General features: G+C 38.9%; 1 protein-coding gene across 1 annotated transcript in view; it reads right to left on the bottom strand.

The window, feature by feature from the left end:
• Positions 1,904-23,544, bottom strand: part of ENPP1 (ectonucleotide pyrophosphatase/phosphodiesterase 1) — a 54,033-nt gene continuing 32,392 nt past the window's right edge. Inside the window, exons 13-25 of the mRNA XM_021391995.1 lie at positions 22,279-22,410; positions 20,747-20,778; positions 19,575-19,702; positions 18,461-18,530; positions 16,782-16,869; positions 12,718-12,893; positions 12,117-12,168; positions 8,790-8,944; positions 7,621-7,756; positions 6,581-6,661; positions 5,398-5,530; positions 4,534-4,690; positions 1,904-3,707 (exon numbers count right to left, since the gene is read on the bottom strand). Of these exons, the coding sequence (XP_021247670.1) occupies positions 3,540-3,707; positions 4,534-4,690; positions 5,398-5,530; positions 6,581-6,661; positions 7,621-7,756; positions 8,790-8,944; positions 12,117-12,168; positions 12,718-12,893; positions 16,782-16,869; positions 18,461-18,530; positions 19,575-19,702; positions 20,747-20,778; positions 22,279-22,410 (1,508 nt within the window). The 3' untranslated portion in view covers positions 1,904-3,539. The remainder of the gene's footprint in view (positions 3,708-4,533; positions 4,691-5,397; positions 5,531-6,580; positions 6,662-7,620; positions 7,757-8,789; positions 8,945-12,116; positions 12,169-12,717; positions 12,894-16,781; positions 16,870-18,460; positions 18,531-19,574; positions 19,703-20,746; positions 20,779-22,278; positions 22,411-23,544) is intronic.

Genomic DNA, 23,544 nt, shown 5'->3' on the forward strand with positions numbered 1-23,544 from the left:
ATGGCTTGAACTGGTGATGGAGAACCTGGTGAAGGGGTGTGGCTGGCCCAGGGAGCACAGGCAAATTGTTTGCACCTGTGTTCCCCACCTGACCAGAAGGGGTGGACCCAGGGTGGAGCTGCCCTGAGCTCATTTAAGGACCAGCCACGGGAGGGAGAACATACCTTGGGCTTAGGCTGCTTCTGAGGAGGAGTGCTGCATAGCTAGAGAGCCCCTTCACCAGCTGGGTAAGGTCCATTCTTCTTTCTGTAATGCCTATCAGTCTGTGAACACTTTGCCTGGTATTGCCAAGAACATGTCAGAAACAAGTTTGCTTCTTTCTGAGCAGAACATAGTGGCACACAGGCCTTTTTAGCATTGAGCTTTGCTGTAGAGCTTGGAAGAAGAGAGGCTGGAAATGAGACTTTTCCTCCCAGCTGCATGCCCTAATCAAAAAGCCACTGATTTAAGCTCTTCACTATTCCTCTTTGTCTTCTGGCTGCCATGAGCTTCACTTTCCTGAAAAATGAAAAGTGCTCTCCCATGGAGCAGATGAGTACCTCCTCCCAGCCTGGTTTATAACCTTGTATTTAAAGGGATAACTTTGTACTTTGACTCTCAGACTAAGGATGGCCAGAAATGCTGGCCACCCACTCTCAGGATGAGACAAAGCAGGCCTGGCAGGTGCTGCTATCAGGGGCTGCTGTGTGCTGCATGGGAGCAGTTCAGAGCATGATGGATGTGCTGAGGGCACGTTTGCCAGATCAGACCTGTGTCAAATACAGTAGATAGGTATTGCTTTGTTTTCTATTTAACACAATGGACAGCCTGAGGCAAGTGAGAGCAAGAAATCCATCAGGCACTGGTCAAGTGAGTTACCTTACAGCTATGGAGAAGGAAGCAGCCAGCCCTGAAAGTACAGCCCCATATGCATTGTGTCAGCAGCAAAACCATTCTGAGATGTCCTCTCATCTCTGCCCCACCACCCTAGAAAGTCAGGCAAGTAAACAAGTCAGAATATGGGAAAAGTGGAAATTTCTAGCAAGGTCACATCCTACACTCCTCTCAGCAACCATCCTTACTCAATGACCATCAGCTTTCATAGCTACTCATCCTCCCTTCCAAAGTCTTCCCTAGGTCAAACCAACAGTCAGCTGTTCCCTGAGGCCTAACCTGTTCTATCCTGACCTAGGAGTAGGGGTAGCCATGCCTCTTAACACTGCATTACTTTCTGGAGGTGTTAACATCTCTGTCATTTGCATTCTCATAATATCAAATGTAATAATACCAAATGTAAGAATATTTCCTCCCTAGAGAAGGTAAAGTTATCTCCCAAATATACTGATTATTGGTGTACTTTGCTGTGAGTCCCTTCTATTGAAATTTTATTCCGTGTCAATCTGAATTAAATACAGCCTTGATAAATGAGACTTATATGGAACTTTTCACTAGCTCTTGCCTGGAATCAGGCATGATGGTCACTAGTTATTCCAGCCTAGGAGAGTTAGGAAAAACTTACTTTCAGCCTCTTTGTCCTAACCATACCTTAACAGCAGGATTACTCCCACTATTTCATATTTTTCTGTCTTCCTCTTCTATCAGAGGCCCGACAATACAGTTCTTTCATCGCAGTCAGGCTTCACTAATGCTGTACCTCTACTGATAACTTCTGTTACAGAAAGAAGCTGCTAGAATAATTCACTATGACTCCTTAAGGGAGGAATTCATCGCAGTTCTTGCCCATCTTTCTTAATATTTTTACCCCCCAATAATGAATCTAACATTTTGGTTGGAAGGAAAGATATCTTCAACTTGAAAAGATTAAAAGCACCCTCCCAACCCCGAAACAAATGAAATACATTGTTATATACCTACACTACTGTTCCATTAGGCAGTAGCATTTGGCATAAAAAGGATCACAAGCTGCATACATCATCTGATGTTTTTATTGGTCACAGGCAATGTTACAAAGATGTTACACTGAATAATGCTGTCACAGTCATGTGGTAATGTGAGGTTGCTACAACACATTTAAATTTCACACAGTGAAACTACTTACGAGAAAAATCATGCTTATAAAAGAAGATCAAAGAAATACATTTGGTTAAAACAAAAAATGGTCCCAGGATGTCAGCCCACTCAAACTGAAGCTAATGGAAAAGCTTCCATTGACTTCAGCGGGCTTTGAATCCTGCCTCCAACTTGCCCTGACCAAGCCATTAGGTAAAATGCCTCTCTGATCTGTCGCAGGCTCTTCAGACTTTTAACATACTTGTGCGTGATGTATTTTCTTTTAAAATGAGACAAATATAATGTATAATTGACTATGCCAAACTTAATACACTGCAGAGCCAATTTTGGCTCATCAGCTTTAGAGAGAGTGGAAGAATTACAAAAGTGATAGCATGTGTCCTAGGAAAGGAGGGAGTTACTACACTCCCAAGTGCCTGTAGCAGCTGTTTGTGTGGTCTGAGAGCTTCCAAGGAAGCCCATTATATGCTTGTGCTGCATTTGCATCAGGCAGTGTCTGCATTCAAGACAGGTAACTTATGTGATCTAGTATTTAGATGATGTAGAAATAAGGAGATGCTAAAAACGTATTGAGGATGTGGCCATTTGCTGCCAACGGGCAGCCTGTGGGCACTGACTTGTAGTGATAGGAAGTAATCATTTTACCATTCTGGCAACAATCTGTGTGTGAAATTATCTTGGAGCAAAAAAAAAAAAAAAAAAGAGGGGGTGGATTTCAAAACCACAACAGACAAAAATGATGCACCAAATCTAAAAAGGCATAAATACAAGTTTAATTTGAAGCAAGTTATTTCTGAGAACTCGGAGATCTTTCTGAATTTCTGGTTGAGTTGATGGCTCCTGCTCATTCTGAGGATGCACAAAGCAAACATGCAAAATATGCATCAAACACTTCTTCAGTGTTGGAGACACTAGAGGGCAGCAACGCACCAGCACGGCTCCGCTAGCAGAACTCCTTTAGCCAGGAGTTTATTCCTTGCTGGCGGAGTTTCATGTACCAGTCTTACCGCTTACCTCTATATATGTTCGTGTATTGCAATGCTGCAGTATTACATGAGACCCAAAGCTCAGAATGTAACTCATGCTTCAAGGAAATGTGCTGCTGTTTGTATTTCAGTGGTCAAGAATGTAGTTATTTCCCCAAACTGTACAACAGTTGCTGATTAGAATATTGACCACATTGATTGTAAACTTGTGCTTTATAAAGCTCTCCCTCTCCAGTGCACGTAAAAGATAGTTCTGTTTTTGTCTCAGATTGTGATGATCAAATATTGATAACATTTAATAATGGTCATGGTTTATCATATTCAAGGGGGAACGACAGGAGCTGCCACCCTGTGTTATATACATAGTCCATCAGGAGTCCCTGAGATACAAATATGGCACCCACTTTCCTCCCCACTGGCATTTTGGTCAAGAGTTCTCAACAAATGTTCCAGCTTACTTTAAAAAAAAAAAGTTTTTTCATGAATTAAAAAGTCTATTTACAAATCTGTTGTGAAATGGACAAAAAGATTCCATAGGAAAAATCAGACAGTTTCTAAAGTTGGTAAATATGTTTTTAACTGTAAAATGTCAGATACTGGCTGTTTTCTGTCTTGATAGAAGCTGAGTCCTGTAAGTAATTCTATATCTCTGACTCGAGCTGTGTGAAACTTCATTCTCTCTTCAACCCACAGCGACTCAGGCCTCCCATCCTAATGGGAAAGAGGTGGAAAGGAAGGCTTTGTGAAATATCTTCTGATATACATTTAATCAATTAATAAAAGATATTTTGATGTTTTATGACAACAGAAAGCAGTAACTGGTGGCAAACACCTAACAAACAAATAGAAAGCACTGGATTCTATAAATAATGATATGCTTGCGCAAATTTAATACTTGCTGTTACTTCCTCAAGTATACAAAATTTGTAGCTGCATCAGTGGAAGCTGGTGATAGTGAGGAGTGACAGGTGAGGTCCAACATTCATTTACCACCTGTATGATAAAGCTACTGCCGGGAACTGTGCTTTAAGTGGGGAGTTACTTGTGTAAATTTTCCCTGTAGGACAGACAGCACACTTCACATACTTTGTTCTGGTTTATATGGAGCATAGCTATGTATGTTCCTACCACAGTGCAAGCTACTGAACTAGAAACAATCAGTGCTCTTCAGGAATATCTGTTTTTCCTTCAGGGTATGCATTTGATCTAACACTGAACCTCTTTTGTGGATAACTCATCTCCTAGACACTCCTCAGCTTTCTCAAATGATATGACTGAATGTTGCTGTTATAGAAAACTATATGCATCACGCTGATTCTACCCAGCTACCTGTAAGTTTTGGTCTTCGAACAGGAAATTTTTATTTTCCCATTTAAGAATATATATACATTTTCATATAATGCTGTTTACAAAAAACTATTGTCTTCCCTCTCAAGATGATTGTGACAGACTAGAGTTTTTAGTCTTTAATTAGCTAGTCACTGATACACAGAATGAGCTCAAGCCTGGCTTTATGGAGACTGAACAGACTACTTACTGCACAGCTTTCATTGTTGTCTTCTCTGTGAGGTACAATGAAAGATAAGGCATCAAGAGATCCTTCACACTTCAAAGGAGTTTCAGAAATATTTTTACAAGTCGTCAGCACAATGAAGAAGTGAGTTGGAATGGGAACTTCTGAGTTACCAGGGTGTCTGAAATGCAGAAGATATTTCTGTAAATCAGTAAGTTAACGCTTGTACGAAGAAAAAACGGCAGTAATCAGCTGTAGTCTGGTACACTGATTTTTAGCAACCCATGTATTTACTCTGAAGAAAACTTGGGTCTGGAGGGAAATTCACCTGTAATCAAAGTTGGCAGCATATTTCAGATTAATATTTTGCATATCAAGTTTAGCTTGTAGGCCAAAAATGGTGAGATATAACAACAAAGAACTGACTTATAAAAAGGTGCAAGAATTTATCACCTATCTGTTCTCTTGAACCAGTTCTGCTATCTGGGAGTAACTAGTACACTTGTGCTGACAATTCAGTAGTGGAACACTGCCAGATACATGGACTCATTAATATCAGCCACAATACCATGGCTAAGCCCCTGCTTCATCCAGCTCTAGAGACAATGTTGTAAGTTTTTGGGCTAACTGATGTTTCTCCCCATGCTTCTCTTACTTCTTTTCAGGATTACACACTTCTAGTATATGTTCTCTCTGTGCTCGTTGTTTGCTTCTGAGCTTTACACAGTACGGTCTGTTTAGGTCCATTTGACTGCTTCTCTCTGAACTGGTATGACCTGCCAAGGATCAATCTCAGCAAGATGCTTTACTTGCTAACAAAGATTATAATTATTTTGTGACGACCAATGGAGGAAAGAAGGGAAGGATTACAATGAGAAAGCAGCTCACCTTTTCACCTTTTCTGGGGTATCATATATCCCATCAGAGTCGTAATCAAACACAGGACCGCTTACTACATTGACACCATTTCTGTCTGCAGCATACCCAGGCAACAGGGACTGATAGAAGTAGTTCCATAACACTAGAATACAGCAATGGAATTGGGATGCGTCATCTCCAAGGCAGGAGTTGTTAATAAAACCGTGCAGAGTTTTCATTAGAGTACAGACAGGCATGGTAAGCTAGGAAAATAATATACTATACATAATATACTATGCTAGGAAAATAACTATACAGGTGTTCATAGTTTTAATCTATCTGAGCAGCAGCATGCACTGCAATATCTCCTGGCATTCTGGTTTCACAGTCACCCTAACCACAAACCTGACTGAACATAGTGATGTTGCTCCCTTGTGGCATTGGATTTCTTTCATGGAAACCAAGGTATGGAGAAGCTAAAAAGGGAAGGTGAGAGAAAACCATGACAGTATCTTGCCTCATTATCAAAGTCAGAAGGGCGAGCATTTACACCCACATCTCCATTTCATGCATGTTTTCAATTTATATGTACCAGAAGCCTCTTCTTACCTCTTTATTTTTAATTCCTTTTAAGAGGAAACGACTGCTTTTTTTGTCCAGAGGAAGTGCCATACTTTTTTTCACTAAGAACATGCTTAGCCTCCCTCAGCCAATCATCTCATGCTCACTCTCACCTGGGAAAGCCCAGATCTTCATATCTTTTCTACTAGATATTCGATTGAGAAAATGGGAAAATTAATGTTTGAGACTCTAAGTTTCTGCCTGGAGACTCATCTGACTTTGAGAGACATTCCTAAAATGGAAATGAATTTAACTTACTATCACATAACTGGCATTTGGGTTATCTAGAAGATACTGTATAAAACCTTGTTTAGGTAGGTAGGGAAATGCAAATAAAAATGCCAGTCATAAAATGGAGACATCTATGCTACACCAATGTGTAATTAGCCATAAGCTAATCATAAGCTTACAATGCTGGGCCATTTTCATAAGGGTCATAGACCTACTTCAGGAAGTTTTCAGTGATGTAATAAGTTCAGGGTCTGGGGAGGTCTTGTTTCACAGGTACGGCTACGTTGAGATTTCTTGTAGTGTTTGGAAGTAAGTGAAAAAACTGCAGTCTTATACTCAAATACACATATGAAGAAAATACCTTTAAATGCAGGATACATTGGCACAATGTTGCTGGTAAGCAAGGCATCATAATGAGACTTCTTTGCATCTGCCATAAAATCTAAAACCAAAAAGCATGAAAATACAAGATTAAAGATTAATGTTATGATGTTGTGACCTAAATTCACTTTTCAAAGTTGATGTGAGCCTAAGTAAGTGCTAACTTCAGTATATGCTGATCAGGTCCAAAATAAAATAATCTTACCAGCAGCAACAATAATTGCAGTTGGAAGGTATACAGCGTACACATTATTTTAATATTTTAAAATATCAAAACAGACTTTTAAACCGTAGGGAAGGGAATGCAATTCACTTCCTGAGCGTCAGACCAATTTGTTCTGTCTGCAGAAATTAGGCACAAAAATAGCTCTCTTTGAGCTTTGCAAACTATGCTTTGTGTGGATGTTAAAATAACCTTCAACTCAATACTTTATCCAGTAAAACCATTGTAAAATGCTTCCAAATCAGATCAGCAAGAGTTTACACACAATTTAACCATTGGTAAACAACTAACTGTATTTTAAAATGTTTTGAGAACCAGAGCTGCGCTCTTTACATCAAATACTGAATTCCTTTACCAAAAGCCACATATGGCACAGAACAGCCAATTTCAAACATAAAATAAATGTCCATCAAGGCACTTTTACATTTACAGACAAATGTTTCAATTTTACTTTTGGTAGTTCCAACTAATGGCTGTCATGCAAAATGAATTTGCAGTTTATAAGTTTTCCGGACTTGACTCAAGGTTTACACATTTCTTCCAGTTTCTTCTGTGAGATGCCACATTAGAAACCTGACAAGTTGAAAAGCTTTCAGGAAAAACTAAATGACCTTGGACTACTCAACAACTGCTGACAAATGTGCAATGTTTTCCTTTCTCGTATGCTAAAAAGAACTGAAATAATTCAGCAACTACTGCTTCGAGCTCTTAATCAGCAATATCTATGAAAGAAGATAGCTACTGCATTACAAGCTACTCAAATCACATGTGCTGTACAACAAAAGCGATGTATTTACTTGGAGGAGAAAGAAATCCATAAGTTAGTCGAGGATGATTGTTGTAAAATGAACACGTCTGGTTATGATTAGAAGGAATACGAACATCCTTGTGTAAACAGCTGGAAATATCTTCTGTAGTAGAAATCCAGTTGTCCTATTGAACAAGAAAATAAGCATCACTAGAAAATTGGACAGCTGACTTGCAATATTTTGTTCAGTGAGGAGCACTGCAGAATTCTAAACATTTACCCACAGTTGCTTTCAGTGGCATGAAGAGGCTTAAGATTCAAATGTTGGCCCTATTTCGCCAAGGAAAAATAAGCCCTCCCATTTGCTGCACATATTTTGTAAATAAAATGAAAGGAACTGCAGAATTTCAGTCAGGAATAACTTCCCCTTCCAAAGGAAAACTGGGAGGTCGCTACTAATGGTAACTTGATCTTTGTTCAGGCTAAGAGTCAGAGGCAGCCATCTCTCTCTGCTAGGCCACTTGTTACAATAACTGGTTGCTTTGGGCCACTTGACATCTCAAGAAACTTAGGATAAAGCAAACCTTGATAGAGCTTAGTTTGGTTTACTTATAATGGCTATTACTTAAAACCTATAAAGCCCAGATAATCAAACTAAAAAGTATCTTATACAGTCCTAATTCCACTTCAAGCATGACTTGGCTTCTAAGTTTTCTCCGAATTGGAAAACCAATCTGAAAAACTTTCGTTCTCAACATCAGCCATCTGCATGAACATCTTAGCACAAGATTCAGGACAGCAAAACTAAAAAAAAAAAAAGATTTATCTCCAACAACTTCTTTAAACTCAATCAGAATGATCTTCTGAAGGAAGGATTCATTCAGGGCATCAATGGTTACAGATAGTCCAGAGATTATCTTTTCAAAAGGGTCCTACATCATTACGTACACTGCTTTACCTGGCAGACTGCTATAGCAGATGTACACTGCCAGACACTGAGCCAATGCAGATTCATAGGTTCTCAGTACCTATGGCAATGGTCTCCTTGCTTCCTTGTGGATCTGTTCCCTTCAGATGCAAAAGCTTATGCCAAGAAAAAGGAAGGAGTGAAAGCCAACTCTTATTCAGGAATAAGAGTTCGAGAAAGTGTTCAGGAATAGCTGTCATTCAAGTTTTTTGTATTTCAAGGTTGCTTCTAACATTTCTTCAGACACTTACATTTTTGTTAACGGTGTACGCGCTCCACAGAGACATCTTGTAGTCCTTGCTGTACCCATTTACATAGCGATAATGGTAAAGGAGGCAGTAATTATGTTTCTTCTGCAGAACCCTGGGCCGTCCATAGGGCAAGGTGAGTGTCTCTATCTTCTTAACTGGAGTAGAAATAATGCTTGTTACATTTCAGTCGATAATGGTTGGTGAGAACCTTTCTCTTTTATTCACCTAAAATTACCCCAATTTCTAATTGCTAAATAGAGAAACCATAGTAATGGAAAAAAAAAAAAGAAAAAATCCATTCTTGTATCAAAGGTATAGCTTCTACGATAAGGCAACAAATTAACTGACAATATCACTATAAAGAAAAATGCCAGCGTCCATAACTCAAATGTACAATGTTCAGTTTTACAGTGTATTTAAAACAAAACATTTTGACATTTAAAATAGTAGATGGACATAAAATGCAAATTTTAGTCATAGTTGACTTTGTACTTTGATATAAATACACAACGTGGGATCTGCTTTTACTTAAGATTTAGCTGGGAAATAAACCAATTGTGGTGATTTCAAATCTGCTGAAGGGCCTGTTTTAGTATAAACCACAAAGCTATTTCAAGAAGTGACATTTAGATCTCTACATTTCATTGTCCTTTAAATGAATGATACCATGAAATAATGGTTAGATTTTCAGATGTGTGAGGACTAAAAGGAAGCTACAGGAAAGAAAGGGACAGACTTTTTAGAAAGGTCTGTGGCGATAAGATAAGGGGAAATGGTTTCAAACTAAAGGAGAGGAGATTTAGACAGGATATAAGGAAGAAGTTTGTTTACATTAAGAGTAGTGAGGCACTGGAACAGGTTGCCCACAGAGATGGTGGATGCCCTGTCCCTGGAGACACTCAAGATCAGGCTGGACGGAGTTCTGAGCACCTGGTCTTGCTGTAGGTGTCCCTGTTCACTGCCGGAGAGTTGAACCAGATGACCTTAAAAGGTCCCTTCCAAACTCTAAGGATTCTGTGATTCTATGACTTGCTTTATAATGCTTGTGATGGCCATAAAACCCTTTCCCCCCCTCTCTCAGACCACTCTTCTCTACAGTGTTTGTATACAAACAAGTAGTATCCCTAAGTGCTTTATGCAAGGTATAGCACAGGGTTTTTGGCAGATCCTTGCCTAGGACAATGTCTGTTTATGTCCATTGGCCAACTACCTCATCCAACAGAGCAGTGAAGACTTTCCTTTAAAACTGTAACAGAAAGAATGTATGTGAGATCAGAAGAGGGGAAAGTCATTAAAAAGAAGCTGAACAGAAAAGCAGAGTTAGCAACAGAAATAGTTTACAGTACATTATTTTAAGAATCTTAAGAAAAAAGAAGTGAAAAAAATGTAATAGAACAGTCATAAGAAACACATGCTCCTCCATTTGCCTGCTGCACTCCAAAAATGTCAGCAAAAAAGTTCAGAATTTTTGAAGATAAATATTAATTTCATCAAAACATTGAATATTTATTTATGTAGGCCAGAAACAGCCAAAAAATAATATTTTCAAGCATCTAGCTCTCTAGTGTAAAATAAAAACTAAGAAAAACTAGTGCATCATGAAACTATCTTAAAATTATAAAAAAATATTACTTCACTACTGAATATGGAAATATTTTGAATTGTTAAGTGTATGGAATTATAAAGAATGGTACCAAACCTTCAGGTATATTTTCCATTAAGTAGGTCACTGCTACCCACAAATCTTCAAGGCAATTGTTTTAAATGAGGAATTCAGTTCCAAATTTAAAACCAAAAAACGAAGTCCAGCTTTGCTTAAAAAAGCTTATGACATTTATTTCCCTACCCATCATGGAAAAGACAAACATTTTAGGTGTTTTTTTTCATAAAACTTAAAGAGGTAGTAGTTAATTGTTCTTATATGGTTGTCAAGTTATAACAATCAATGTCAGAATATGCAGAGGTAATTAATAAACTCTGAATACTTTTAAGGAGTATTGAGGCTGGCTGTTAGAGAAAGTATTATTACAGATGGAAGAAATGTATTAAATATGTGCAGGATTCATATGACTTAAAAGCAAATTACTTATGTTAAGATCAGTGGTAACGTAGGTCTCACTGATAATTCAAGCTAAAATCCTAATGTTTCGGAAGTGTAGGTTTAGAACCTTTGGTTAATATTTTTACAAAATGGGACTAAAATATATTACACGCCTGGCATATTTCTCCAAAGCCATACTCAGCAGGGCACTGGAGCTTCCACCTACACATAAACAGTTTGTTTCACTGAAACTACTTACGTGCTATGAGAAAAGCACATGCTTTTGTATCCTACTAACTGGATTTCACTTTGCTGCTCTCATGCATGTTACAATACCAAAAAGTGATATTTAAAAGTTTTGGGAACACATTTTAAAAAGATGCCATGTTGTCAGTGGAAAAGGCTCAAGAAAACTATTCACTTTTTGTGCCAGGACAAACTACAGAAGTCAACAGAAACCTTAAATTAGTCCTGAATAAGCATCAAGCACTGGATCTTGCCTGTAGCTGACATAAATCCAGTTCTTAACAGTGAACGACAGCGGATTCTCAACAAATACAGAGATTGTTTAAGAAACAAGGTTCCATGAGCGAACACCTGGCAAGGTCTCTATCAACTTATTTTCCTTTCTGACAATCTAATGAACTGCTATGACTGCATTTTTTAAGGCATTAGCACCAAGGGCTAGATTCCAACTTGTTTTCCATTCTTTAATTATTTTCTTACCGGCTTCATGCTCAAAATAGTGTATTTTGTTTTATGAGTTATAAATACGTACATGGCCTTGCAAACTGCAGCTCAAACGTGATACAAATGTGTCCACAGAATTGAAATACAGCATTAGCACAGCAAACAATGACTTAAAACCATGTGATAACCAGATCATGTACAATATTCTGCGCTTCCTTAGAAGTATGTTGCCACCATGATGTCAACATTTACAGGGATTTCTTATCAAATCATTCCCCATCCATCACTTTTGCTTCTCATTCTGGGGTGCTCATTACTTCAGTGTTGGAAAATTCAAATATTTCAGATAATAACATGTGCCATAAAGATACATACACACAGATACACACGTACTTGAGAACAAGTTCAGTAGGGTTCAGTAGGATTGCGTCTGAATCCTAAATGTATATGACAGAGCTATAACCCCAACAAGTAGTTCAAAGAATTTTTAACTACGTACTTGATATTTGTTCAGAAGTTTAGACATCAAATATTTTTCATTTTTAGCCATCCTCACATTTTTATTATCACCCTATTTTACTAGCTAAAGGTCTTACCTTCTGTTTCAGTAAGATTTAAACGCTGATGAAAATCTCTTACTGGCAAGCCCTATAATTATAAAGCAAAAACATTGACTTTTTACTATATGTTTCACAAAGCAATTTATGTTCCATTACTACACTTAAAATAATAAAGGTAACACATCTGGCTTGCAGGTTATCCCTGTACAGAACTCACAGACATGTACTGTAGAGGAGCTACAGAGAATTTGCAGAAACACGTTGTTTTCACCACAAGTGAATCAACATCTTTGAAAACCAATCCCAAGCATACAACATAGTCACAGAAAGGAAATTTCCACATAGCAAAGTGAACTAAGTAAGAACTAAATGCTTTTCCCATCAACATTTGCTTCTGCAATGTTTTCCACGCTCTTCAGAGCTGAATGTTGTTTTACATTAGGAAACTACAAAAAATGAACATGCAAATACAGGCTAGTACCTCTAACCCCAGGCAAGATATGATTTTGAGACGAGATAAAAAAAAAAAACAGGAAGCAAAACTACAGGGTAAATACAAATATTAGAGAATCTAGAGTCTCACTCCGAATATAACAGAGGCATATGCCTCCAGGACTTCAACCATTTCAGTACGTACTGCTGTCCGGCAGGAGCAGCCGAGGCTCACTGGAAAGGTTCTTTGTCCCACAGTAGAGCATTCAGAAGGATGGCTTGTTTCTTTGGGATGGTGAGGGGTGTAAACAGGATTCCTTAAGAGATTATTTAGGCGTCCATGGGTTCCATTGTTTGGGGCTGGCTTCAAATCAAGCAAGTCTATGAAAGAATTCAAGTAACAGGACAAAAACAGACTATAATACATTGCTGCTTATATTGTGATTACAATTATGGGTGATTACAAGCAAAAGTGAGTTAATAATCCTGCACAACTTGCTATTCAGAACAACTGAAAGGAAAAACAATGTAAGCAGTTTAAAAGGAAGTACCTATATTCTTCTAGGAGGATCTGCTCCATGATCTTCCCAGGCACAGAGGTGAGGCTCACTGGCCTGTAGTTCTCTGGGTCATCCTTTCTCCCTTTCTTAAAAATGGGAGTAATGTTTCTCTTTCTCCAGTCACCGGGGACTTCACCAGACAGCCATGATTTTTCAAATATGATGGAGAGTGGCTCGGTGGCCACATCAGCCATCTCTCTCAGAACCCTAGGATGGATATCATCTGGCCCTATGGACTTCCATACATTCAGTTTCATGAGGAGGTCTTGGACTTGTTCCACTGTTACAGTGGGATGGAAACCATTCCTCTCACCCACACATTGGGGTTCAGGGTCCTGGCAGACATGGGGAGCCTGACCACCAGTGAAGACTGAGGCAAAGCACTTATTGAGCACCTCACCTTTTTCCATGTCTGAGGAAGCCAATTCTCCATCCTCATTTACCACAGGGGGAACACTCTCCTTGACCTGTCTCCTCCTGCCTATGTACCTGTAGAACCCCTTCTTGTTATTTTTCACATCCCCAGCCAAGTTCAGCTCAATCCGCACCTTGGCTTTCCTGATCCTATCTCTACACATGTGGACAACAGCCCTATATTCCTCCCAGGCTACACAACCCTGCTTCCACTTTGCATACATTTCTCTCTTTTCCCTCAGTTTAATCTGCAGGTCCTTGCTCAGCCATACCGGTCGTCCGCCTCCTCTGCTCGATTTCTTTTGCTGGGGGATGGAGAGCTCTTGCACTCTCAGGAGGGTGTCCTTAAAGAGCTGCCAGCTCTGCTCTGTTCCTATGCCCTTAAGGACAGTTTCTCAGGGGATCCCACCCAGCAGTTCCTTGAGCAGCCAGAAGTTCTCTCTCCTGAAGTTCAGGGTCCTCACTCTGCTTTTTGCCAGCCCTGCATTCCTCCAGATCACAAACTCCACCAGGGCGTGATCACTACAGCCCAGGCTGCCTCCAATCTTAATCCCTCTAATGCTCTCCTCCACGTTGGTGAGCACCAGGTCCAGTAAGACTTCACCTCAGGTCGGTCCGTCTAATGCCTGGACCAGGAATTTATCCTCAACAGACTCCAGGAATCTGCTGGACTGTCTGCCGCCCGCCGTGCCACTGTCCCAGCAGATATCCAGGTGGTTGAAATCCCCCACTGGGACAAGAGCCCATGAACGTGACACTTCCTGCAGCTGGAGCAAGAAGGCCTCGTCAACAGGCTTCCCCTGATCAGGTGGCCTGTAACAGAGCCCAACCACTAGATGTCCTTTACTGGACCAATCCCTGATTTTAACCCATAAGCTCTCAACCTGGTCATGGCTGTTGCTCAGACACAGCTCTTCGGAGTCTATCTACTTCCTAATGTAGAGGGCAACTCCCCCTCCCTTACTGCCCTGTCTATCCCTTCTGAAGAGGCTGTAGCCCTCAATCAGAGTGTTCCAATCGTGGGATTAATCCCACCATATTTGTGTGATAGCAACCAGATCATAATTTTCCAAGCACATCATGGTTTCTAGTTCCTTCCGCTTATTTCCCATGCTGCGTGCATTAGTGTAAAGGCACTTCAGCTGGGCTTGGAGGTATCCCTGGAGGTGTTCAAGGCCAGGTTGGACGTGGCTCTGGGCAGCCTGGTCTAGTGGTTGGCGACCCTGCACTCAGCAGGGGGGTTGAGACTAGATGATCTTTGAGGTCCTTTTCAACCCAGGCCATTCTATGATTCTATGATTCTGAGTTAGGGCTGAGGATGGAATTAGTCTGCTTGCAAGGAGGTACAGAACAGGCTCAAAAAAGTCATATAATACATTCACAGAATCACTGAATGGCTTGGGATGGAAGGGACCTTGAAGATCATCCAGTTCCAACCTCCTGCCATGGGCAGGGTTGCCATCCACTAGATCCCTTCCAACCCAAGCCATACAGTTCTATGAAGTCTGGCAGTTTGAACACTTTGGAAAACATGAGGCGAAATTCCTTCATTCAGATAAGACAATCAGTTGTACATATCTGGTGTTTGTGCTTTAAGTGCTGACATGCTGCACAAATGCAAAACAGTATCTCTTTCTTTGGCTTCCCTTTGAAGAAGATGCAGTCAGACTTCCAAGAGAAACCTTAGGGAACTGACCAAAAGTGAAAGATGAGCTTCTGCAGACCAGAAAGCACCTAAATCCCCGGGCAAGGAAAAGTTTTAGTAAATTGCCTCATTTCATCATTTTCTATCTATCTAAAAGTTAAGGTGCTGGCTTCTAACTCTTTCTATACAGGATAGAAGAAATCTTGACCTCAATGAGTGAACATAAGAAGTCTGATCTGTCACTGAACTTGCTTCTGTGAGATGTCAATAAGGACTCTAACCCTCCCACACAGCATATACAGAAGGGAATAGAGGAGCATTAGAAGAAGGTTCGTTCAAAGAAATCAACTATGACATGAGAAGACGTCAAAGCATACAAGGGTGTGAGATGCATGCTTCCTGACAATAGCCTGTTTCCTATTCCAGCAAAGAATTTAAACGCATGGTTTAAATGTGGTATACCTGAACATTGCCACTGATCTCAAGCATGTGCAGTGCTCCCGTTAAGTGCTTTCTGGATCAAACCCTTTGGTAACAAATTGTCTCTCACAGAAGCAGGTGTTAGAGCAAGCATGGATCCTGGTAAGAGAGAGAAGGAGGCAGGAGATAATGGAAAACAGGTGAAGACTTCCAGGGGAATAAATGAACTCAGCAGAAAAAAACAGCAATGGATTTCTGGAGAAACCGCGAAACAGAGGACAAAGAAGGGACACAGAAAGTAACAGTAACATTGTATTTGAAAAGGTGAAAAAAAGGAGGGCAGCAAGGTGTCTGATTTTCTGAAATGAACCCCCTTTCTCTGGTGCAGTGAAAAATCATAAGAGAAATGGGGAACCTAACCACTGCAGCTATGCAACTAAAGAGATGACTAGCTTTGGAGTGAGACTCTAAAGTCATGGGACTGTAGGCTAACGAGACAGTTACTGTCCATTAAAAGACAAAAAAAACAGCTGTGACACTAGACAGTGAGAATGGACAGGGAAACATCCAAATCTGCAATACAAAAATTGAATGATGGGCATCAATGAATTTGGGAGAAGGCTTACTATATGAATCAAGAAGGTGTATTGTATCAATCAATTTCAAAAAAAACAGAAATCTCAATTTCAGTTAACTGAATTAAAAACCTATCTAAATCAAGCCAATAAAAATTGAAAATATGGTAAAGGAGAACAACAAATAAGAATACACATGACAGAACTTGTTCAAGTGTATGAAAAATTGGATGCGGCAGTGGAGCATGACTCAGGCTTCCTGGAGGCTTCCTATTTCTGCTCTGCCGGAATAAGGTATCAGTATTGAATTAAGCCTCTTGCTAAACAGGAGAAAGAAAGGGAGGGTGCTTTTTTGGCAAGAGGAAGGTGGTGTAGGTAGTTTTAATACTGGTGAGTCAAAATGTCAATTTGGAGCAGGTCAGAGGAACATGCACAGTGACTAGTGGAAAATACAGATGTAAGCGGCCTGACCAGCACAGCCTCAATAGTAATTAGTCCTCTTGAAGCTGAATCTTTCTCAGGTACTAGTGAAAATCAACAGAAAGTCTTAAAGATAATTTTCAAAGGACATTTAAAAGTTTATTACAAGATTTATGACACTCAAAAGATTTTATGTTTTTAACAAACAAAGAAGACTCCCGTCAACTGTACTTACCACACATTAAATTATATACTTCAATGTTTTCAAACGGATCAACTTGAGTTTGAAATTTGAATCCCGGTCCAAAACCAATAAAGATAGCCTAGGGTTCACAGAGAAAAGCAGAACTCTCTTAAAGACAGGCTGAAACTGAAAATATTTTCACATTCCAATTTTATTTTCCAGGAACTTATCTTTACTTTAGCAACATAATATGGATCTAGTTAAAAGCATGCTTTTCTTAAAAATAAATGCATTTTTCCACTAAAATGCACGTAATCAGATATTTGAAAAGATGTAGGATTAACTTTAAAAAGTAGTCAATGAGTATTAGGAAACACAATTCTTTCTCATTGTTGCCCTTAAAAGACACCTTCAGCCATTTATGAAGTTCTTTGCTTTCCTCTGCTTTTGAAGAACTTCATTCTCTCAAATGATTTAAATGACTTAATGGAAATGTTGAGCCAAAATAACCATCACTTTGCATGCCTTGTAAACAATTCGGGAGCTTTTAATTTAAGGCTGTAAAAACATCTGTTGGTAGTAATGCTTTAAACGGATGAAGCAATTGCAAGATCCAAGACTTTTATCACTTATTCTTCTTGCACCACTTTCTGAGCTGGGCTGGCACAAGCAATTGTGTAGCCAAACAGTGAACCCGATCCAGGAACTAAGCCAGCTCAAAACACTTCATATTTTTTCCTCCTGGCACTTTTTCATCTGGTTCAGTTCCCTGACCTACTTAACTCTGCAGCCACACAAAGTTAACTCTAGCACGCAGCAGGGTTTGCTGCAGGAGTTAAAGCAAGGGGGTGAGGGCAGCAAATGTTTACGCTCAACTTATGACAAGATTGTTTTTAAACTTACCTTCAGCTATTCAGTTTTTCTGAGTAAAGCTTGCATCCGTGTTGTATAGACACTGAACAATGATGGATACTTTGCATTCAACACCTCTGAAAGCACTTTGCAAACAGTGCAACTGTCTCAGATTTCATAGATATGTGGAAAAAAAGGGGCTAAAATTCAACTTCTTTTTCTGAGATGTAAGCATAAGACAGGCTACAATGGTTGCTACCAAAATATGTAGGTGAATAGAGACCAGACTTGATTGGCTAAGGGATGCTGTCAAGGGCCACGCTCCTCAGTGCTACATGGTGGGAGGCAGAGGGACAACAGGCATAACTTGAAACAAGAAAGTTTCAATCTGGCTATTGGTAAACTCATTTATTTATACCATGAGGACAAAAGAGCAGTAAGGCAGTGGAAGGAGCTGCCCATACAGGTTGTGCAGTTTCTGTACTCGAGAGTTTTCAAGATTCAATTGCATGAAGTCCTGAGTAATCTGGTCTGATCTCACAGCTGACTCTGCTTTGAGTTGGAGATAGGACTATGTGACCTCACAAGATCCCTTCCAATTTGAATTCTCTTATATTTTATGATTCCTATATTTGAAGATTTGAAAAGATAAGTTCTCTTTTCCTGTTTTTAATGTTACAACAAAAAAATTGGGCACGTCTTTATATTCTCATCAGCAGAAGCCAAACCTCTGCGGCACGGATTGAATAGTGCAAGATCTTAACAATAAATAAATAGATATTGTTAAATATTTATTTAACAATAAATTAATAGCAACCGCAACATTCATAATCAGAAGGCGCTAAAAATAAAAGCTAATATAAGTTTTCAAACCTCACCTGCATACTGGGGAAGTGATTATCTGAGCCATGGAATCCACCTGTGCAACTTTTAATCTCAAGCGGTTTCCTATTAAAAATTCACAGTTTATATAACTCACACTTTACAAACTTCATCAGCCTAAAATACATTCAGTGATGCACTGTTTACTTGTTATTTAAAGATTTTAGAGGCTTTTCCATAGGAAACAGAAAGTCTTCAGGCTCTAGAAAAAATGCCTTTTGAATCAGAATGATAGTTTCCTCTACAGATTTTATTCCTTTGGAATTCACAAGCATCCGTCTTAGAGTCACTTAAAGTCAAACATCAGATGACACATGAAGAAAATATTTTTCTCAGGCTAAGTGGTAATTTCACTTTGAGTAACAGAACTTTATAGTACACTATGTAAGCATTTTCTTAACATTTTTTTAAATAAACAGTTATGTACTTCAGAAGATTCAGCTGGGCATCTTATAGTCCAGTAAAAACAAGTCTCAAACATATGTCAGTTTCACATACATTATTTAAATGTGTTTACTTTCAGTAACTCAAACCTGATTTGCAAGATTTGCACACATTTCACTGTTACGTAACAGGACTTACTGAATACATGGGCTGTAGAACTCTTTGGTATTGAAAGCCCTAAAATATCACAGAGGTGTTCAAAACTGTGTTATTACAACAGATGCCATTATTATGGGAGTTGTTAAGTTCAATGGTCAGAATATGTAATGTAACCACTGATAACAGTGTGTTCGATAAGTTCAGTGTGGCTCATTCACGTGACTGATTCAACAACAGCAGTCACACACATGCTTACCAGGACTCACTTTGGAAAAAAGTATGGCAAGATGTGCACAACACAAAAGGGACCTTAGTCTCTAACATCTGTGACTGAACATTTGCACTACCTGCACATTCAGCCAGGAGAGTATCCACAGCTGTGAATTTAGAACTGAGCCTTCTCAGGTCAGCACAGCAGAGAAAAGCATGTGTTCTGTTTGCAACGCCTCTTTGCTAAGACAATCAAGAATTCCAAGCTCCAACAGCTATCACTGAACTCTATACACTCAGAAGTCAAAGGCTATGATATCTCTGCTGTATAATCAAGTACAGAAAACTGTAACTTACCTAGCTAGTTGCCACTGGGAATTTAAATAGAAGTGCAGTGGTTCAATCCGGTCATTATTGGCATAATGGAAACGCTTGGGTAAAAACTGTTTCATATAAGCTTTGAAAGGCTGATTTGGTTCTATGCACTGAAATATTTAAAATTAAGATATAAAATGCACATTCCATCACAATTTTCTTTATTTAATGCACAGTTCTTAGCACTTCTCTTACAAAGGGTCTGCAATAGCTTCTTCTAAGAACAATGGGACTCCATCATGTTTGCAGTAACAGGGCACATGAATATTAATAAATACTTAAATAGCAAATACTAACTGGTTTTGCATTCAACAGTTATTAAAGATATTCGTATTGGATTATGGAAATCGTTTACTCTTTTTTATTTTTTACTTACAGACTACAATTCTACAGAACCAAACTGTTCACTGAGACGTTCAATTACACTGAGACATGAACATTACGATACCTTGAAGTGGTAGGAGAGTATCCAGTAAAATAATTCTACACTTCTGGAATACTGGACTCACAGACACTCAAACATTTTTTAGATTGGTCATACCAGGACAACCATTTTATTTTGCCAGCTTAGGATCCACTCATTGTTAAAAACAACATGACTGCAACAGTGGAACTTGGAATTCATCTATACTATCAGCATAGCTCCCACTGACAGCAATGTCTGCCCAACTGAGAAGCTATCAACAGGTTATGGTGCAGGGATGAGAACAGAATCAGGAACAGTTAAATTGGAATTTACAAGAAGATATCGCTATCCAACTAAAAGCTGCTTATCAAATAGGTGTGAGCAAGCTAATCTTATGCTACTCCAGGAAATGGAGTTAAGATTTACATTGACGTGGCTGTCAGCCTGCATGGTCCAGAAGCACAAGTTCCCCAGTTTGAAGAGCAACATGATTATAGCATTAGGTAAGAGTTAGTGAAAACAAATGAAAGCAAAACCTTAGTTAATACACAACCAGAGACAGCCATATGATACCCTGCTAAACTTTAACCTTCTCCTACATGGGACTACTTTCTTGTTGTTAACTTTATAGCATGTAGAAAGTCGCTGACTCAAAGTCCAGATGTTATTTCAGCAGTCTAGAAAATAGTTGATGCTATAAAATGCCTAGTAGAAATAAAGCTAGAACAGCAGATAAGATGATACTTACTGAGAGGTTTCTGACAATGCCTTCATAGTTAACTGGAAGAATCATATGTAAGAATTAGTCACCTAAGTTAAAAAAGATCACATGTAAAATGAAAGCATCTTCCTTATGTAATTTAATTACCTCAATTTCAAAAAAATTCCAGAACAAAAGCTATCTGGAGCAAAACAATCACTAAACTATTGCTTCTATGAAATTTTAGTTCACCTCCCTTGCTTACTTGCAGCTTTACATTTTTAAACAATATTAGCTACATCAGAAAAATAATCTTAGAAGTATGCTCTCACAGAAAAGGCAGCTAATTAAGCTGTGCTAATTAAGCTAGAATTTTCCTGCTTGCTAATAAAACCAGGGAAAAAAAGAAACAAATAAAACAATCAGGACTGCAGTCTTGTCTGGCAAACATCCTTAGCAAGAAAAGCCAAGTGCAAGCCAGCCAAGATTCAGATCTCTAGACTCAAGCCAAAAGTGGACGTTACATCATTTAGCTTGACATTTTGTGTAACAGAGGAACATTACATTTCACACAGTTACTCTGCCCTAAGTCTGATATTCAATGCTTGACTGAAGTACATAAAGGATTACATGTGCAAGGGAACCATTTATAATTCCAGCAAAGATATGTGCAGTTCTACAAACACAGCTACGTTACTTCAGGAAAACAGTACATATATCAATAACTGAAGATGCTTTTCTTCCTCCTGAACTTGTTTATCCAGACAGAATCTGGAACTACAGTTGACTCCCACATTCTCCAAGGAAACTTTTAAAGTTGTTTAGAATAGCATCAAGAAATGACATAAACAGGAATTAAAGTTACTGGGGTTGATGCATGTAAGTTGCAATGAGCTTGGAGAACTATTCAGATGGAAAAAGCATGTCTTCTCTGAAAGAAATTTGAAACATGAAGGAAACACTCGTGTCTACATTAAAGAATCAAAACCTGCAGACATCAAGTGTTCCTCTGCAATGTGACTGCATAATGAATCGAAGCTAAAAATTTGTAAGCGTTCATTTTTACTGAAGCTGATTATCTTCTTTTACAGTTTACTCAGCTGATCTGCTGCCCGGTCATTAGGAGAACTCATTTTTTAATAACCAGGAAAGATAATTCTCGTAAAAAATATGTAAAAGATAAAAAAACCTAATATTACTTTAAGTCAGAAATACAGTGTATTATACATTTATACACATATAAGCTGGTAAGTCACTAAATAAGGTGAGACATGATGGGGGATTTGGGGGCTATCTTGAGATCTGATTCAAAGGAATGCCTTTCACATAGCAAGAGCATTTGTTGTTGTTCACCCGCAAAAGGAATTTGTAGGATTCATGCACACTTTCAGACCTACAAAGTAAAATGGTCTTTAAAAGCATGTGTGCACCACTCAATATTTTCCTTTCATTATTACTCAGGTTGTCCCCAGCTGACATCCACTCAATTTTACCAGTGTATTATGTGAACCTTAAGTTTGTATTTGGAAAGCATAAAAGTGTACAACCAAGTAATAAAAATGAGTTTAACAACTACATACAAGAGAAATACTCATCTGGAACGTTATTAGGTCGAAGGCGAGCTGCAGGACCAGGTACTAAAATGAAATCTTGAACATTGTCCAGATAGGTGTTCAGATACGCTGTTTTTCTGCAGCTCCCTGCTTCCATCCCTGCACAAGGAAGTATATTTCATTTAAAAATTTTAAAATAAGAATATCAACGTGGAGCATTCTTACTGATGCGACATATAAGACATACAACTTAAGTTGTAGAAACCACATGTAATATCTCAGGCCTTTTTTTTTTTTCATCAGCAATACCAAGACATGTGATCCATGGATACCACAATACACTTGTACATAAGAAAGCATAAAACATCACACATACATATATATACACACATAACCATTTCTTCAGCCCAGAATGTCACTCCAACTGAATAAGTGGACAGATGTTCTCAAACGGAAGGAAATCACATGTGTCTAAGAACAGTGGTAATGAGACCAAATACGGATAGGACAAGGGGCTTAAAACTAGAAGAGGGGAGATTTAGATTAGATATTGGGAAGAAAGTTTTTACTCAGAGGGTGGTGAGGCAGTGGCACAGGCTGCCCAGAGAAGCTGTGGGTGCCCCATCCCTGGAGGCGCTCAAGGCCAGGTTGGATGGGGCCCTGGGCAGCCTGAGCTAGTTAGCGGCAGCCCGGCCCACAGCAGTGGGGTTTGGAACTGAATGAGCTTTAAGGTCTCTTCCAACCTAAGCCATTCTATAATTCTATGATTCTGTGATTCACTTAGTCCAACATCCTACCTAATAGTGTTTCAACTGATGTCTGGAGAAATAAGGTGTAAGCACATCAATTAAAGACTGATCTTTCTCCCATTGTCCCTTATATTATGACTTTCGAAAGTCAAAGGGACTTCAAGCTGCATATTGCATTTGAACTCTTACACTGAATTATAGTTCCTGACAGGTTCATCCTCCATTTAATTGATAGGTGTATTTTAAACCTGCATATATATTTGGCTTAGATCATTCCCAGTGACAATGAGTCCTGCAAGTTGGTCCCATGCTGTACTTTCATTTGTTTGTCAGGCAAAGTTGAAAAAATGGAATGGTGAAAGACACTTTTTAGCTCTTATTATACAAATAATTAAAGAAATATAGAAAAGCTATTACAGAAATAAATCCAAGTTTCACATTTACAGCCTTTTAACAATGGATAAGAGAATTAATAACTGAAAGGAATATGTGGCATTGATTTTTACTTCTTCAGCAATTCATAGACCATTGGGTAGTGTCGTTA

Source organism: Numida meleagris, chromosome 3 (assembly GCF_002078875.1).
Source record: "Numida meleagris isolate 19003 breed g44 Domestic line chromosome 3, NumMel1.0, whole genome shotgun sequence".
Taxonomy (NCBI): Eukaryota; Metazoa; Chordata; class Aves; order Galliformes; family Numididae; genus Numida; species Numida meleagris.